This window comes from Sinocyclocheilus grahami, unplaced genomic scaffold, assembly GCF_001515645.1.
Source record: "Sinocyclocheilus grahami isolate Dianchi unplaced genomic scaffold, SAMN03320097.WGS_v1.1 scaffold138.1, whole genome shotgun sequence".
Lineage (NCBI taxonomy): Eukaryota > Metazoa > Chordata > Actinopteri > Cypriniformes > Cyprinidae > Sinocyclocheilus > Sinocyclocheilus grahami.
This window is the reverse complement of record NW_015505317.1, coordinates 519,012-536,712: the sequence shown is the minus strand read 5'-3', so window position 1 is coordinate 536,712 and position 17,701 is coordinate 519,012. Positions and strand designations below refer to the sequence as shown.

General features: G+C 36.8%; 2 protein-coding genes across 11 annotated transcripts in view; both read right to left on the bottom strand.

The window, feature by feature from the left end:
- Window positions 1-5,390: 5,390 nt before the first annotated feature.
- LOC107591192 (claudin-34-like) lies at window positions 5,391-6,198 on the bottom strand. The gene has a single exon (XM_016280274.1). The coding sequence runs from the start codon at window positions 6,123-6,125 to the stop codon at window positions 5,391-5,393; it is 735 nt and encodes a 244-aa protein (XP_016135760.1). The 5' UTR covers window positions 6,126-6,198.
- Window positions 6,199-9,910: 3,712 nt separating this feature from the next.
- LOC107591159 (protein Shroom2-like) overlaps window positions 9,911-17,701 on the bottom strand; it is a 61,275-nt gene continuing 53,484 nt past the window's right edge. For 6 of the 10 annotated variants that reach the window (XM_016280212.1, XM_016280209.1, XM_016280207.1 and 3 more), the window contains 6 exons: window positions 17,451-17,474; window positions 16,159-16,740; window positions 14,891-15,469; window positions 13,421-13,601; window positions 13,045-13,317; window positions 9,912-11,869 (listed from right to left, as the gene is read on the bottom strand). In XM_016280212.1, the coding sequence (XP_016135698.1) occupies window positions 11,597-11,869; window positions 13,045-13,317; window positions 13,421-13,601; window positions 14,891-15,469; window positions 16,159-16,740; window positions 17,451-17,474 (1,912 nt within the window). In that variant the 3' untranslated portion in view covers window positions 9,912-11,596. Of the gene's footprint in view, window positions 11,870-13,044; window positions 13,318-13,420; window positions 13,602-14,890; window positions 15,470-16,158; window positions 16,741-17,450; window positions 17,475-17,701 lie in introns of all 10 variants that reach the window. The other 4 variants (XM_016280203.1, XM_016280204.1, XM_016280206.1 and 1 more) reach the window with 2 other exon arrangements.

The following is a 17,701-nucleotide window of genomic DNA, read 5'->3' as shown; positions in this document are numbered from 1 at the left end:
ATATTCATATTTATTTTAGAACTTTGCGCTGTGGATCACCAGTTCGGCTTTCACCGTGGACGAAGCGGAGTCCAGCCCGGGGTCATCCCATGTGGTTGCCGCAAGCCTCCTTCGTCGAATCCGCCGGCCACGCCGTTCTCAAGCCCGCCGCCTCTGCTCACTCTAGCCCTCCGGCCGTTCCTCACTCTAGCCCCCGGCCTCTGCTCACTCTAGGCCGCCCTGTGTGATGTTGTGTTTCGTTGTGAAAGCGAAACTACTTTGTTTGGCTTACCAAAAATGGACACGACTAGAAATCAGTGGTTAAGTTGTATTTACAAAATTGTTCCAGAACAGTTCAACCCAAATATTCAGATGTGTGCAGCACATTTTCTGGAGGACTGTTTGCTGATCCTGGTAGTAGTAGTGTTCTGACTCACAGATTGTAAGTATGTTTTTTTATATTTAAAGCGAGTTTTCGTTGCACTGGATTTTACTTTTAAGCAATGATTACTTTGAAATGTGCTCTTATTTGAGATATAGTTTATTGATATAATTTATTTTACTAGTGTTACAGTTATCAGGCTAAATTAAATTCAGTATTATGATTTTTTTTTTTTAATTATAAGTCTATAATGATACAGCTACATATAAACGTGACTTATACCAAAATAAGGCTGGTCGATTTATAGTAGTCTTGAGTTATGAACGAAAATATGAAAAAATTCCCCCATGGTCTCTCCTAGCTCACACTTCCTGTCTGTTTTTTTGTTTTTGTATTTAAAAACGTATTGATTTTTAATTAAAAATGTCAACACAATTCATTTTACTGAATTTTTATTTTTTTGTATTTTCATTTCCTAAAATAGTTTTCAAACAAGAGTACAAAAAGAAAATCAGCTTTGGTTCTATAGTGTGTTCAATCAGGTGAGCTAATGGCAGTATATAAATGCCTGCTTGAGTGTTATTGTCTCTGATGGTCTCCCTATCAGAATGGAGACTAAGCTGTGTTTAATGAAGGCTCTAACGAGCAGCGTGTCCTCTGAGGAATGCCAAACTGTGCCGCCTCCTCCTCTCCATCATTACTCTGATTTGACCAGGTTTGGAGCAGACAGGCCTTTCCACAGAAATACTGCCCCAGATAGAGCTCAACCAAATAATCACATCACATGAAGATGACTGTCTTTGAGAAAACATTCTTTAAGATGGGAAAAGGTAAAACAATCCAAGCACACACACAGAAAACATACACTTACGTTTCATTAGGCATGATGGAAATATGGTACATGGACAACACATTCTCAGACTTGAAGGCGCCACATAGATTGTGCCCTGAACTTCCTGGGATGGATATTGATAGTGAAAATGAAAATGGGCAGTGTGTTTAGACTTAGATGTTTAGCTATTACCGCTCATTTCCAGCTTCAAGTCGGGAGGGGATGTACCCTGGGCTCTCAGAAAGGGGAAATGGTGTGTCTTCGACTTATTAGGAACAATGTCCTAATGCAGCTCACTGCAAACAATCGGGAGTGAAAGAAGCCGATAAACAAACACATGAAACTGAATTTTAAACATGCAGGATAAACACCATTCACAAACACTGTATTTGTTTATATATTTGTAAATCGTGATCTCATAATTTTCCTTTTAATAACTTTGTCTTCAGAGAACAATAAGCAAAACGAACACAAATATTCTTACTGCACTATTACTGGAAATGCAATCTATTGCATGCAAAGTCTGATTCTTTCAGTGAAAAGTAATCACATCACTCATGAAATAAATGCACAGGAAAATATGGGATACTAAAAGTTTTTTCAAAACACATCAAAATTCCACATTGATACTTTTTATTTATTTATTTTTCATTCATTTCTTCAAAAGAATGTACTCTGTTTTTCTTTATATTTGATTGTAGTTGACAGTGTATTAGTTGACTTGTGTATTTCTTGTGAAGTTGTCAGCCCTGTTAAAATAATTTCCCCCTTTTTCAATTAACACACAAATAAATAAATCTTCGCAGTCGTCATCCCAGGCTTGGAATTATGTTCCAAGAGCTTGCAGTTGCGTTTGAAAGAGATGGAAAAACGCAATTTAAACACATTATATACCTAACAGAATCTTTGAAATATTACAAACCTGTTTAAAATCACTTTATCAAACTGGAAAAGGTACCCGTTTCAAAGAAAGACCTTACAGTTTGTGTCCAAAACGTGGCGTTTTAAGCAGAAGACTATTAACTGCACCGATCAGTAAACATATTGCTGTGACTATATATATATATATATATATATATATATATATATATATATATATATATATACTGTATATACACACACACACATATGCATATAAACTTAGAGCACAAGCTTAGATAACCTGCTTTGTGCAAGCATGTATGTATATGAACACTCCCTGAATCAGAAAAAAAACTGTGCAGCAGATTTAGTATACAGACATGTAATAAATGTCCTCAAGTAAAATTATACCATCAAGTCCTTAATTATTGGTGTTACTCATTGAGTTTATACCCTTTACTTAGTTGCTTTGCTATGCAAAATGGTATGAACAGAACAGCAGAGGGTAAGATGACCTCTGTGTAGATGAGATACAGGCTGCAGCTCAAGGCCAGTGGAGATACCTAAAAGAAATAACAAGATAGTCTAAAAATGCCAGTGGTTTCTCACAGGTGAAAATCTGACACAGGTGAAAAAAAAAATAAAAAATACTGCACCAGCAGTGCTGATCACGCAACACACCCAGCAGTGTGATCACATGCACACCCAGCAAATGATCACATAACACACCCTGCAGTACACACCCATAATACACAAAAACTGCTTCATTATTTTGAATTATGACTATTTTTCATAGCCTATTTAGCGCATATTTAAGCAATAATATTAATAATAATTTTTGAATGCAATTGATTTTAGGAAAGACTATTACATCAAAGAATGCTCCATCTATCTATCTATCTATCTATCTATCTATCTATCTATCTATCTATCTATCTATCTATCTATCTATCTATCTATCTATCTATCTATCTATCTATCTATCTATCTATCTATCTATCTATATATCTATCATCTCTATCTCTCTCTCTCTTTCTCTCTATATATATATAACTCTGTGCACAACAAAGCACCATAAATTGGTGGAAACTGGAATTGGAAAATGTGTTATTTATAATCATTATGACTCCAAATGTTCTATAAATTGGTAAAGATGGTTTTGACAGACACAATTGATGTCCACAAGCTAAATGGCTGTACAGAGATATTCTTCATCTTTGGTTTTGATCTAATCTCATCTGTAATCAGTTTATAATCCATAAAGCAGTTCAACTTTAATTAAGGACATTAAAAAAACCAAAGGGACAATGTGCTACCTTTGGTCCTTTAGATTTTCCACGAAAAAAAGTGAGATTTATACAATTTGGAGCAACTTGAGACAAAGTAAACGAGAAACTGTTCCTTCAAAAAATACAATAATTAATGGAATTATTTTTATTCTACAACAAAGAAAAGATTTTTTTTAATCTTCAAAAAAACCCAAAAAAACAGCGCTCCTTCAAGTACATTGTTTTATCTGTCAAATGCTGAACACTGATATGGGAATATTACTGTTCAGTGAACTCTGATATTGTTCATTGCCCTTTGTCTTTACTTTCTTATCACAGTATGTATGATAATATGAAAGTGTCTCATATGCTGCACAAACAGAATGGGGTTTTCAGCAAAGAAACTCTATTGTTTTGATATCCCCGTTCCATTCTTTTGAGGCACAGGCCGTTTGTGTTGTCTGCCAGTATCCTAACAGACTGTTGTAAAGCAGGTTTCATACTGAGATCCATAAAAGCTTGTTTAATTCCACCAACATCACACCCCACTTTCGGTCACATGAGAGCAGAAACGTGTTTGTGCTAGCTGCCCTCTCTAAGACAATGCCTTCATCTCAGTATGGGGTCTGGGCTCTTCTCTGTCAGGATGTTTCTTTCACCTCTTTCTCAGAACAATGCATGTCAAATCGCCAATGGCCATGGGAGTACATCCTGGTAGACAAATGTGTTTTAGATGGTTAAATCATCAAAACTCTTAAAGGGACTTCGACAGACTAAGCCAACACAGAAAACAAAAGCACCTTTAATTGGCAAGAAATGGTTTCCCTTTATCAGAAGGATTAGGTTTTATAACAGAAGAAAATCATGTAATATCCAATGGGATTTGTCAAAATTAATGTTCAATTTTAACAAGATTAAATGTTGGCAAGTAACAAACTCAAAGCCCATGGGGGGTGTTGAAAAACACAGTAATAAGGGCAAGTATCAAGCTGTGAAATAACAGTAAAGTTCATTCCACTCATGGCAGGGGTTATTTCCTCTGAACTCACCTTGTCCCCGCTCTTAGTCAGCTAAATCATATCTTACATCAAATTCAAGATATTTTGCATTAATAGCTTTTAGTGGCAGATGAATGTATTGGTAAGTAGAGTCTAAACAACAATGCAAAATTGATCATATAGCACTACTCAAATTTTAATCAAATGAGATCCAAAGATCACTTTTACTTTAAAATAATAACTATATAAATTAGAATAACAAACGTACATGTTTACATTTTCTTTATACAAATACACACACTATTAAAGGTTTGGGGTCAGTAAGATTTTTTGTTTGAAAGAATTTGATACTTTTATTCAGCAAGGACACATTCAATTGATCGCAAGTGACAGTAAAGTCTTCTACATTGTTACACAAAATTATATTTCAAATAAATGCTGTTCTTTTGAGCTTTCTATTTATTAAAGGATCCTAAAAAGAGTATTAATGTTTCCAAAACGTTTTTAAAATCTTTTAAGGATCATGTGACTCAAATTGGAGTAATGGCTGCTGAAAATTCAGCTTCACCATCACAGAAATAAATTAAACCCTGAAATTAAATTAAATTATTACTGTTAATTGCTGTTTTTATCTTCTTTTTTTCATCAAATAAATGCAGCTTTGGTGAGTGTAAAGGAGAGTTCTTTCAAAAACATTAAAAAATCTTACTGACCCCAAGCTTTTAAATGCATACGTATACATTACAGACATTTAGGTGAGTATACTCTTATAGCATAGTGTGCCCTGCAATAACAATATGTAACAATAATAAGACAACTTTACAAGTCCAGTGTTATATCATCTCATAAAGACATATTAACAATTTGATACCAATAAAATTGCCTAAAGTGTTTGCTTTTATTGCTGTTCATGACTCAGTCACTTTAGTGATTATATAATTACATCACATTCATTTAAATAAACTGTATTTAGATATTTGGTTTGATCAAGTTCTCCTCAAACAGTCAAATATTTTAACAAATTGTGTTTAGAGCCTTCAAAGTCTTTCATCGAGTGATGCACCTTATTATTAAATCTTCTCTGATTCATAGGCTGGGTTGATCTTCCCCTCATCCATACTCTCTTCTGTTACACCAAGAAAGCCTTCATCTCTTGGATTTTTGTCAAAATGTCCCGTTTCTCCACTCTTAGGCATCTTGGTTTTGGGATACCTGTAGCACAGTAAGAGTAGTCCACTTACAATGAGCATGCAAGCTGAACCCATCCCAATCCCAATCCCTGGACCCACTTCCTGTTTTACTGGAGCAGAAGGCAAGTAGAAGTCAGGCGGGAAGTCTATAGTGAGATTGGCCAGTACAGAATTCATATTCCAAAAGACGGGCACCAGCGAACACACTGCAGTTAGCCAGTACAAGGAACCCGCCATCACAAAGGTCAATCTGACATGCCCGCTGTCGACCCCAAAGATGGCATTTCTCACCGCATGTCCCGCCACCAGGTTTGCGATCACCCCCATGCCAACAGCAACCATGCAAAGTACCTGGGCAGCTGCTATTTCTGGTGGAGTGAATGAATCTGTAAGGCTGATGCTTTTGCAGATCTCAGCCAAGTCCAAAATGTGGCTGTTGAAACAGACCCGCCACACTCCCACCCAGGCCAATCCTCCCGTGATGACTGTCTGATTGTCCACGTACCATAACCTCCAGTCGTTCACCCCAGAAACGGAGGCTGTCATTATCCATCCTACAAACCCAAGCACCAGACCCGCAAACTGCCGATGGACTGACTGGGCAAGGTAAGCCATTGCTAAAACTGACACCAGGTGGTGATGAGTATTTCCTCAGGTTTGCACACTGTCCTTCAGGAACATGGCTACATCACAGTCATACCAATTAAAGAAAGTAAAAAAAAAAGCTGTTTTAACCTCAAAAGTAAGTTATTGAAACATTTTGCATAAAAAAATAATTCTATACACCAAGGACACCCAAATATGATGATCCCCTTCTGAAGGACCCCATTCCTAAAATATAGAGGCCACTAGTACCAGTCAAAAGTTTGAGGTCAGTAAGATTTTTTTTTTAAGAATGATTTTATTCAGCAATTAGTTTGATTAAAAGTGACAGTAAATACTTTTATATTGTTACAAAATATACATTTAAAAAATGCTGTTCTTTCGGGCTTTCTATTCACATATGATTTCCAAAAAAAAAAGCAGTACAACTGTTGTCAACACTGGTGATAATAAGAAATGTTTCAGCATATTAGATTGATTTCTGAATCTGAAGAATTATGTGATGATAGGAGTAACGACTGCTGAACATTGATAGCTTTTTACTGCTGAAAGCTTTTTTACTGTTTTACTGTATTTTGATCAAAAATGCAGCCTTCGACAGATAAAAGAATTCTTAACTTTTTTTTTTATCTTACCGACTCTAAACCTTTAAATGGTAGTTCATATTTTCATGTAAAGATGCATTTATACTGTGTTGGAAAAATGGTAAGCATGATATTATGTACACAACATGGTAAATGAATGAATTAAAATCATTCAATTCAAAATGATACAAATTATAATAAAAGAAAACAACTGACTTTTATATTGTTATTGTACTTAAGCAAAAGAAACTGAAAAAAAATGAAATGCCCAAAAAAGAGAGTAAAATATTATTGGGAAAATATTTAACTTGTTTTAAAAGGCATTTTTCTGTTGAAAGCTCAAGAAAAAGATATGATTCTTTTTCCAGGGCTGTCGATAGAAAATTGACAATAAATATCATGATTTGTGACCAGTCATCACAAAGTAAAAAGATACAGTAATGATTTCAAATAAATGTTAAACTTTTTACTGAAATTTTCTATGGACCACCAACACTTTGGACTTTTTATGAGCTTTTGTATCTTTAATGATATGACAGAAAAGAGAAGACAGGGAAATACAGGAAGAAAGCAAGGGGAATGGGACATGACAATGGGAAATGACGCAGACCGGATTGAAACCTGCATCAAGCCTTCTTGACAGTTCACAAAACAAGTAAATGTTTGGAATATACAAAGTTCTTCCTTTGGACACAAAAGGTCAAGGTCAAGCAACCATTTCAGACTGAAGAAAATGCTTTTCACATGTAGTGGTGAGCGATGTTTCCAGAGGGAGGAAAAGGGACACTATGTTGAAGGTCAAGCACAAGGCTATGCATTTGAGACCAAGCAGAGGAGAAAGAAGAGGACAAGGAGAGAGAGAGAGCAGTAATATTTCCTGCCTGGCTCCCTGCACACCTGGGGTGCCGGAATGTTCCAGGATAAGCTGAAAGGTCATTTACAATAATCAGTTTCTTCACGCACAGGAAAAGGAAATGGCAAAAAAATTCATAGAGCTTTGGAGAATTGATTTCCTTAACACTTTGTCAACCCCCACCCCAGTAAATAAATAAATAATCAAATAAAATCATTGCTCTTTTGTTGGTTTTGATTGCTTCGATTGTGCTCATTTGTAAGTCGCTTTGGATAAAAGCATCTGCTAAATGTCTAAATGTAAATAACTCCCACATATTACTGCCTAATTTATGGCTGTAAAGTGTATTAAGAGCATTCCGTTGTTCTATTATATGACCTTTTCACTATTTCCAGAAGTTTCTCCAGCTCTTATCAGCAATTTTAGCTTTATAGTCAACGTTTGTGTAAAGATTGAAAATGTATATATACATACTTCGTAATGTCACTAAATAATCCACAACAAACTCCTGCTTACCTGTGAAATGTTCTGAGCTCTAAAGCATCTTCTAAACTGTAAATCGCTTCATCTTAAATACAGAGCTCCTCGCCTCTGCCGCTCATACCAAACTAGCGGAAATGACAACTTTGCGAAGTGACAAGTACAAGTCAAACACAACTGTGGTTAATGATTAATGTAGCATATTCAATAAATGGACAAGAGAGGGCGGGGAGGACCAATGCTAAACAACGAAAAGTTACTCCGCACTGGATCTCTGAATTACCTCAGTTACCTTGTCTATTGCTTCGGCCTTTCCAGATGGCCATCTGAATATAACGTATAGGCCTAGTTCGGGCTCCTAGTTGAGTTGTTGGAAAATACGTATAGTTGCTTTGTGGAATATTCGTTGAGAACGTCCCTACAGTGTTCGTGTATTCACATAACGTACAGTAACGTGTTATTTGCGTAGTTTTATCTAAAGTTTTATCTGTAAACACAAGCAGCTCACATCTGCGTAAAAGGCAGGTTTTAGGGGACTATATTTTAATATCATATTTCAAATGATCAATAAAATCTGACAATGGCATAATTTTTTTTGTTTTGTTATATCCTCCTGACAAACAGCTATGGAGTTTTGTCCTCTGTAGAGGACATCGTTTTTTTTTGTGATTTCTCTGAGACCTTACATGCCACAGTTGTAAGTCTGGATGTCCTGTACAGAGCACATTCAGGGCTTTTCAGAGATACAACATGTTTGGATGTTTTACCGTGATCACTCGCTCTCCTTGGGCTTTAGAAATGGCTGATATTAATTTAGGGATCAAATTCAACACCCTTGTGGAAATATGACAATATATTGTAATGATCATTTAAATCGGAATAATTTTCCAATTGTTTGTCATAAATCAACATCTCAGGAAAATGTTATGGGGTTTCAAATCAAAATATGACTTTGTTACGAAACAGGACTTTCATACATGTCCACTGTAGAGGACACCAGGACTAAAAGCATGTTTATTACACATTTTGGGAGACACAACAAATGAATAAGGAAATAAATTATATTTCAATATTCCTATGAAATATTAAGATATTATTAGCCAATTATTACTCCCATTATCACTTCTTTTTTCATTACATGTTGCCCCAAAAACAAATTAATATGCAAATTACATACACTTTATAGATACATTGTAATGGGACAACCCGTTTATGGGCATTTACGCATGTTGCATAAAGCAAAATGGTATATCAAATCATTCTGTTATATCTAAATAGAGAAAAATGGATTGTGGATTTAAAAAAAAAAAAGTTTCATGTCTATTCATGTCTTTTTATTTATTTTAAAAACAGGACTTTTTAAAGTCCTGGTGTCCTCTACAGAGGACATAGCATAACATCTGGATAAAATACAATTTTTCAAAAATGTTATTTTTCCATATGCTCTAAACAATGTAATGACATGAAAAAATATTAAATTCAACTTTTTTTTCTTCTGGTAGGTCAGGAGGATATCACACTGAAGACCTGTATTTTCTTCACGCTGCTCCAGCTAAACTATCAAAAAGCAGTTGATTTATTTTTATTTCATTACTGTTTTCAGATTTTAAAATGTTTGTAATTTTATGTAGAAATATATTGAATATTGGCAATATAAAGGCTACACACATATGCCATACTATTATGCAAGTTGTGCCATTATTTTGCTCTACCCGCTATCGGGTCAGTTTTACATGTCAAAGTCTCTTTCCTGAAAGGCCAAGGCTAGCTTTAGTTAAATATTAGGCGATCAGAGCTATTCAGATGAAAACAATGATTGCACAGAGAATCGAGAAATAAAGGGATTGAATCAAATAATACAATTTTAAATTGTTTACTGATACAAATAATGTTGTAGGAACATGCCACTATAATAACACTAAAACATCATTCCTTTGATCTGGATTGTGGAAAAAACTCCATGTAATTAAAGTTCAACACCTAAAAAAAAAGAAACTAATCATGCTATATTTAAAATGATGTACACTTACATAAGCGGAACAGTCATATTAAAAAGTATTTTACCTCACAGATTATCAGACACTTTTGTTTGTAGAATAAATTAATCTTGATTGACAAATACATGTGCTATTTCTACAATGTTATCGGAAACAATGAATAGTAGTAATAGTAATGTATATAGTATATAGTAATGGTGAGCATCCTGAGCTGTCGCATGAAAGACAGGAATTCATTGCATGCTTTAAAAGCCCTCCAAAATAATGTCACTGGTAAAGCAACTAAAAATCACATATTTGTGGAATTTGAGCAGTTATATTTTGGCTACGTTCAACTCGACAATCAAGACAGACATGCTGTCTTTTCTACGCAATGCATCTTTTAAGAAAAACACTTGTGTGACAGTGAAATATAATAATTAAGAGGGATAATGTCAAATGCAATACACTCATGATGCTGCTTTTCATTAGCTATCTGCAATATTGTCACTACTTAATATATTACATGCCGTGTAAGATGTAAGTTGTATATGATGCTCTTTTTCCCTCTTGAATAAATTCATTTTGAATCTGTTCTGACCCCATAAAACATCAAACCACAAATATCTTACAGAACAAATTATAAATGACACATACACATGACTTGGAGTAAAAGGCAGCTGGTATTTTATAGACAAGCATTGGATCCTTAGTGAAATAATGTTTTAGAGTTTATGCAAGTCTAGATTCTTTAAACAGCGGAATACTTAGTCAATCCTAATGCTGATGTTACAATGCATTGTATGGTGAAATACATCTATAAAAAGCGCGCAGACTAAAGTGGTAGTTTGCTTGGCTAAAATAAAGTGAAAGAGTACAATTCTAGCCTATTCTAGTTATATACAAAGATTCAAAAGGCTAAAATAAATTACTAAAAATATAATTGATTTACTTTTAACATGACCAGGATAGTGACACGTCAATTGAAATAATGCACCATCAAAAAGTCACTTTCGGAAGTTAATTACAATCGCCTGGAGTAAATAGAAATACAGCTTACATGTGCAAAGCTTTATGCCACCGGGATTTGGGTGTATGTTTGAATCACAAATGTTTGTATTGGCGTTCAGGCATAAACATTTTGAGGTGTCTTTCATTGCCATCTAGTGGTTACAAAGATACAGCACAGTGAGTGAGCAAGACATACTGTACAGCGTGTCAAGTTTTGAGAGCACATTGGGCCAAAAAGGGCATGATCTATTTAACCAGATGTGAGAAAAAATTAAAAGCTTCTTTTAAAAATTATTATTATTTCACCATATAATTCTACGGGTTGTGTATCATTGAAAGGTCATGAAAGTATAAGATCAGCTGACAGGTGATTTGGTCAAATCACGATCTAAAAGTGCCCAGCACTTTCAGGGTCTTCATGAGTCTTGCCAAACTGCTGTCTGCCGGGGCAGACAAGGAGCAGAATGCAGTTCCATTGGCAGTAAATGGACCACATTAAGGACTGCTTTGGAACCCTGTTATTTAGGGCGACGTCAAGCGAGTTGCTGTGGATCACTGCATGAACTGTTTTTCAAGTCCTCAGTTGCTTGTCCTCTGGTCCATTGGGAGACTGTCCATCAGACACTTGAGCTGCTCCTCCCCCAGTTTGATCTTGTCCTCGAGCTTGCGTTGCTCTATAATAAGGGCTGATTTCATCTTCACAAAGTGCTCATAGTCAGCCATATTCTCCTCTGACAGGTAGCTGGCCAGGATGTCGTAGACCACCCGTTCTCTCCTGTCAAGATTCTCCTTCAGCTCCTTGGCATCCTCATGTTGACGGATCAGAAGTTTGCGTTTCTCTGTCAGTGTACGCTGCAGAAGGAAAATGAACGTTTTCAATCAAAATCAAGTTGTCCAATTGGAATTAAGATTTTTTTTTTTCTCTTATGCTCACCAGGCTGCATATATTTGATACTGTAAAAACAGTAAAAAACATTATTATTTCATTTCTGAAGGATCACGTGACGCTGAAGACTGCAGTAATGGCTGCTGGAAATTCAGCTTTGCAATCACAGGAATAAATTACATTTGAAAATATATTAAAACAGAAAACAGTTCTTTTTACAATGTAATATTATTTCACAATATTACAGTTTTTACTGCATTTTTGATCAAATAAATGCAGCCTTTGTGAGCATAAGAGACTTTTTTCTTTTGCAAAAACATTGCAAAAATGTCAAACCTATATATAAAGACAGTTTAAATCATTAATAACGATTATTATCTATTTATACTCGTAATTCACCCTCTCTCTCTCTCTATACATACAATTATATAAAACTTTTTGTATTTGTGAAAACCTGTATTTGAACTGCAAATCATGTTTTTTACAGTCATTTTATGGTTTAATATGTTATCATAGACATTGCCCTACCCCACTCATACAGTATTTATTTTATTTGTGCAGGTCCTAAAAAGCCTTTAATTTTATTTTAAAAAATCCTACAGATAACCTGTAAATTATTTTTCTTTCTTTCTTAATTAATCATTTTTATTTTAATTTTATAATGTATACACTTTATGTTGGCTATTTATATAATGCAATATTATATCCACACAGGTGGTTTTTAATAGCACAAAAACATCTGATTTAAATGAAGAACTCAACTATGTGAGTAAACATGTCATTTACCACAGTTGTAAAGTGCTGGAAAAGCTTGAAAATGCACCTTGAAAATGCTTGAAAACTGCTTGAATTTGACTTTGGAAAAGGTGCAAGAACCCTGCATGGTACTCACGTACTACCATTTTTCATAGTACCAATTTAAGGATCTCAGGACTGAGATTGTAAGGATAGTGGAAGAAAAAACGGGATCTGGAAGTGGTTTGGTCTGTGTCAGCAGTAGTATTGTACTTGTATGTTAATGTAGTTTTACAGTCTTCATAAAATTCTGTTCTTTTATTAGACAATTTTTTTGTGCTTTTTCGTCAATCCTCCACAACATCAATCTCAAATGCTTTCCTAAGTCCCTCTTCTTCAGTCTCACCCTCTCCTCCAGTGAAGCGTCTTCCTCCAGGCTGTTCAGGGCATTCTCTACTCTAGCCAAGCGTCCAGACAGAGACAGCAGAAGGTTGACCACTTTATCGAGATCTCCAACGAACATACGGAACTTTTCAAGTTCATTAGGCTTGCAGACACCCTGTACGATGGCCTCCACATCCTCCCCAAGAGCGTTGTTGTCCTGCACATCCTCCTGAAGACTCTCCTGAGCTTCCCTCAGCACCTGCAACTTCTTGCTGAGACTGTCAATCAAATCATGCTGCAAAGAGAAAGATAAACATGGACAACGTCATTTGATACAACGGACTAATAAGAAGTATCTCACTGTATCACACAGATGTGTTGCTACAGCATGTTAGTACCTTCTTGCTGGCAAGATCACTTTCATTGTCCTCCTCCAGCTCCTCCTCGGAGTTGTGCTCCACACTCTGTTCCTGCATGTCCTTCATCTTAATCAGCAGCTCTGCTTTGGGTGCAGATGTACTGTAGTAGGTTGAATTACTCACTAAAGCAGTGGCTGCCACCAGGCTTTCCTCCTCTTTCCTGAGAACCCACAGATGACTTTTATGAGAAACATAAATTGTTCATAACATAAACAATTGATCCAAACACCACAGAATTACTTGTGACATTATTAAAAACAAACAAACGAAAACAGTAGCTACGTTTATATGGACACTTTTTGCTTCCATCGGAATTCATTCATTCTGATTGGCGAATCCGAATGTAGTGTTTACATGAGCGCTAAATAAAGTGATCAGGTTGATAAGCACATTTATATGTCACAAGCTTCTGATCAGATTTTATCTTTTGACATGCACACACTGCATGAATATGTCGCATACGGTTTTAAAAAGTAAAACTTAATATTTATCTACTTTGGGTCCTAATTAGGCGACGACCAGCACATGAACTGTTGTGCTGTGCTGCTTACTTTTACTGCTTTATAAAGTGCCCTTTTCCGCACCCAAAACCAGTCGTCTGTTGATGAGAGTCTTAAACAAGGTGGATGTTGTCCTGCTCCACTTCACAGACGCTGAGTGAAAGCAGAATTTTAGAATGATGGGACACTCATTTATGACACTTTATTCACCAGGAAGAACAGCTCGTTCCGTGTGTCATATGTCCTTACGCTATTTTTGTACATGTGCAGTACTTTCCAGTTTCGGTTTTCAATCAGATCAAGTGTTTACATGTCCTCTTGCTCGGATTACAAAAGGAATAAACCACCCCTTACAATCCGATCGAAATTTTAATCGGATCTGGTCAATTCAATCTGATTGACGTGGTTACATGTGACTTTTTTTATTCCGATTGTGCTTCTAGTCCTATTACGATCGGATTATTAGGGTCCATGTAAACGCAGCTAGTGATGTGAGGCAGGATTATCCGTTTGCCCAACCAATGGGAGACAGGGGAGAGTTTAAGAATAATTATTTTTGCTATTCTGTTTCAGTGACTTCAGATTTACACATAGTCTGCCAGATTGCTAGATGAGTTAGTGCCCAAGATTTGCAACAAGAAAAATAAACCATGCTTATATAAAGATAACTTGAATGAAAAAGTAGAATTGGACAGGCTACAATTCAAATATTCACTAAATACCTTTCTCAGATTTTTATTTTTTTATGAAAACCACATGGGTAGGGCTCAATAACAACCCTGACCTACTGATTAAAAAATAAATAAATGGAACATCAGACACCCAAGTTCAATCTTCCTACTCAATAAGTTTGCAATTAAGGGGAAATTCTCATAATAATGAAATACAAATTTGGCAAACTGAAGTAGGAAATAGGATTACAGAAAGTTTACAAGTAAGAAATACTGACTTCTCCACAGAGTTGCGAGGAGAGAGCTGTTTAGGTGCAGCTTTCCTGCGCTGTTGGGCCTCCTCCAGTAGCTGCTCTCCCTGAGGGAAAATCCCCTCCATCAGATCCATGGTGGTCTTCAGCTTACTCTGGTCTAAAATGTCCATTAGGGACTTGTCCTTGTCCATTATGTCTCTAGCCAGCTCCTTTCTTTTCTCGTCATCATCTGACTGCGAGAGATGTGAAGACACTCCGTTGCTGCTTTGATCTGATGAAGGGGCCGTCTGCAGGCCATGTAACGTATAAGATACTGGGTTCATGTTGGTTTGTGGACCCTGGTCTTTCAGAGGACCCATATCTGCTTCTCTCAGACCAGGCCCCTGGTCCTTTTGCCTGGTGTAAGTACAGAACAGAGAGTATGAATGATCCGGGTTCCCCAAACTCTGAAGAGGAGTTACTCCAGGTCCTTGAGAGCTGACAGGGGTCTCCATGGGCAGGTCGAGATATTGTCGACTTTCTTTTTCAGTGTCACTCTCGAAGTGAACAATCTTAATGGGAACTTTCTTCACTGACGTGTTCTCATCTGTAACCCTATCCATCCTGGTAAAAAACAACAACAACAACAACAACAATGAAAATAGAAATAATATTCTGGTGAATTAAAGAAATGGAACATAAGGAAAACTGGGAAACAAGGCAAAAGAATAAACACAATAAGGGCAGGCAAAACAATTTTCATGGGTATAATCTGTGTGGAAAAACATGAAACTTGATCTTTTACTTCAGGCTAGTAGGCTTTGCATACAGGAAAATGTCAGCTCCTGTGACCAAATCCATGCATATATTTAAGAATCATACAACTATATCACTGAAACCCTCCTGTCCAGTTCAAACCTTGGTTTTCTCCAAGCTTTTGATGGCTACAAACTGTAAGACTACTAAAAAGTTCCCATATTCCAGCAAAAACAAAGCCCCAGAAATTATATTCTTCAACAGTCTTTAGTTGAGGCTGGGGAGGTATCTCTCTTATGACTGATCTGAAGAACTGCAGTACACATGGGCAATCTGCAGCAAGGACACATGAATAAGCCCCTTGTATGTGCATGAATACAATAAAGAGACAGTCAGAGAAGCACTGTCATTAAATTACTGGGCTGTACGGAGAGTTTCCAGTGATGGTTTTAAGGAGCCCAACTGTGGTTTGCCAGTGGAAATCTCCCTGAATTCCAGCACAGACCTGAAAAAATTCCTGAACGGCAGAATTTAACTCTAAATACAGAAAGTCTTACCTTCCAGGAGCATCATCCTGTATGGAGACAGAGACAGGGGGCTTGTCAGTCAGCCTCTGGGGAGCAAACTGGGGCGAGGGTGAACGCTGCCCCTCCATGGTGGGCTGGGTCGGGCCAGCGGTTTGTTGGGTGGGCAGGACAGCTGGAGGAGGAGGAGGTGGAAAGGGAGGAGGCACAAGCTCTTCTTGTAGCTCCTCCTCCCTGGTTGGCCCTTTGCTGTGCTCTGAACCCTTCCAGGGAACAGAGACTGAAAGAGGGGCGGAACTTTGATTGTTGATAGGAGAAAGTGAGGCCAAGACTCCTCCTTGTGATCCAGGCTGGACCTCCTGAAATTTGCTAAGAGGAGGAGGTGTGCCCTCAGGGCATTTGTACTTCTCCAGATGGGGCAAGAGAACAGAGATCTTGTTTTTGGAGAGGGCTGAAGATTCACTGCGAGTGTTATGGTCAGAGAAATGCAGTGCAGTTTTATGATGACTGGATGGAGGATCTAAAGCCTTTTTCTCCAGGTCTTCAGTCAAAGCCAAAGGAGGTGCTTCTGGTTTCTCCTTGCATATGAGTTCACTGTATCCTTTTTCATGTAACCTAAGAAAACAAAGGAGAAATGCTTTGAAGTAAAATTCTCAATCCACCAATGCACGCAACCAATGAAGATTTATCAAAGACCCAGACTCTGAATTTATTTTGTCCTTTTTGGTGCACAAAGCCTCACTGTGTTCAGCGTAAATCGATAGGCAGGCAGACATTTCTCCCACATTTCACCATCTCTCCATGGTAACTCCCAGGCTGGCTGTCATACCCAGCATATTTCTGTTCCCACAAGCCTGTCATGCTGTGAAGAATGAATGATCTTTCCCCTGCAGCAACTGGCAAGGAGAATGCATTTCCCTTCGTAATCTCGATTGTTTCCATTTATGTTTTACTCTCTTCCTTGTCTACTCAGATTTATGGAGGCCAGGGAGGGATAAGGCGGCTATTGTGTGAATATTTTATAGAAAATTTATTGGGAAAGAGAAAATTCACTAATATTACAACAACCTATGAAAGTAACTTTTAGTAAGATATTAAAATGTATTTCTTTTTCAGGCTTGGCAAGCCACCTATTACAGATGTCTATTAGAGATGGGTGGTCTGACGGTATATATTTATACCATGCGACATTAGAAATGTGTCAACTGATAGAGATTCTACTGTACAATTATTTTGGTGATGCCTCCCACAGTCAATATGTGCAAATGAATTATACCAATTTAAAAATCTACCGAACTGCACAGAAACACAGGATACTGAATTACCTGCTGGATGTATAGAACCAGTGGCTGTGCTCCAAAGAAAGAGACATAAAGAGATTAAAGAAGAGTAAAGAAAAGCAAATAAGTAGTGAGTAGCTGTAGAATGGATAGTCGTTATACTTCAGTTAAAAGTATTTTTTTAAAATGTTTTGAAATGAAGTGTCTTATGCTCACCTAGGCTTTATTTATTCAATCAAAAATACAGCATACCAGTAACACACACACACATATGTGTGTGTGTGTGACGTGTGTGT

Coding starts and splice junctions, on each gene's coding strand:
- LOC107591192 (XM_016280274.1), bottom strand. CDS start 6,125: ATGGCTTACCTTGCCCAGTCAGTCCATCGGCAGTTTGCGGGTCTGGTG.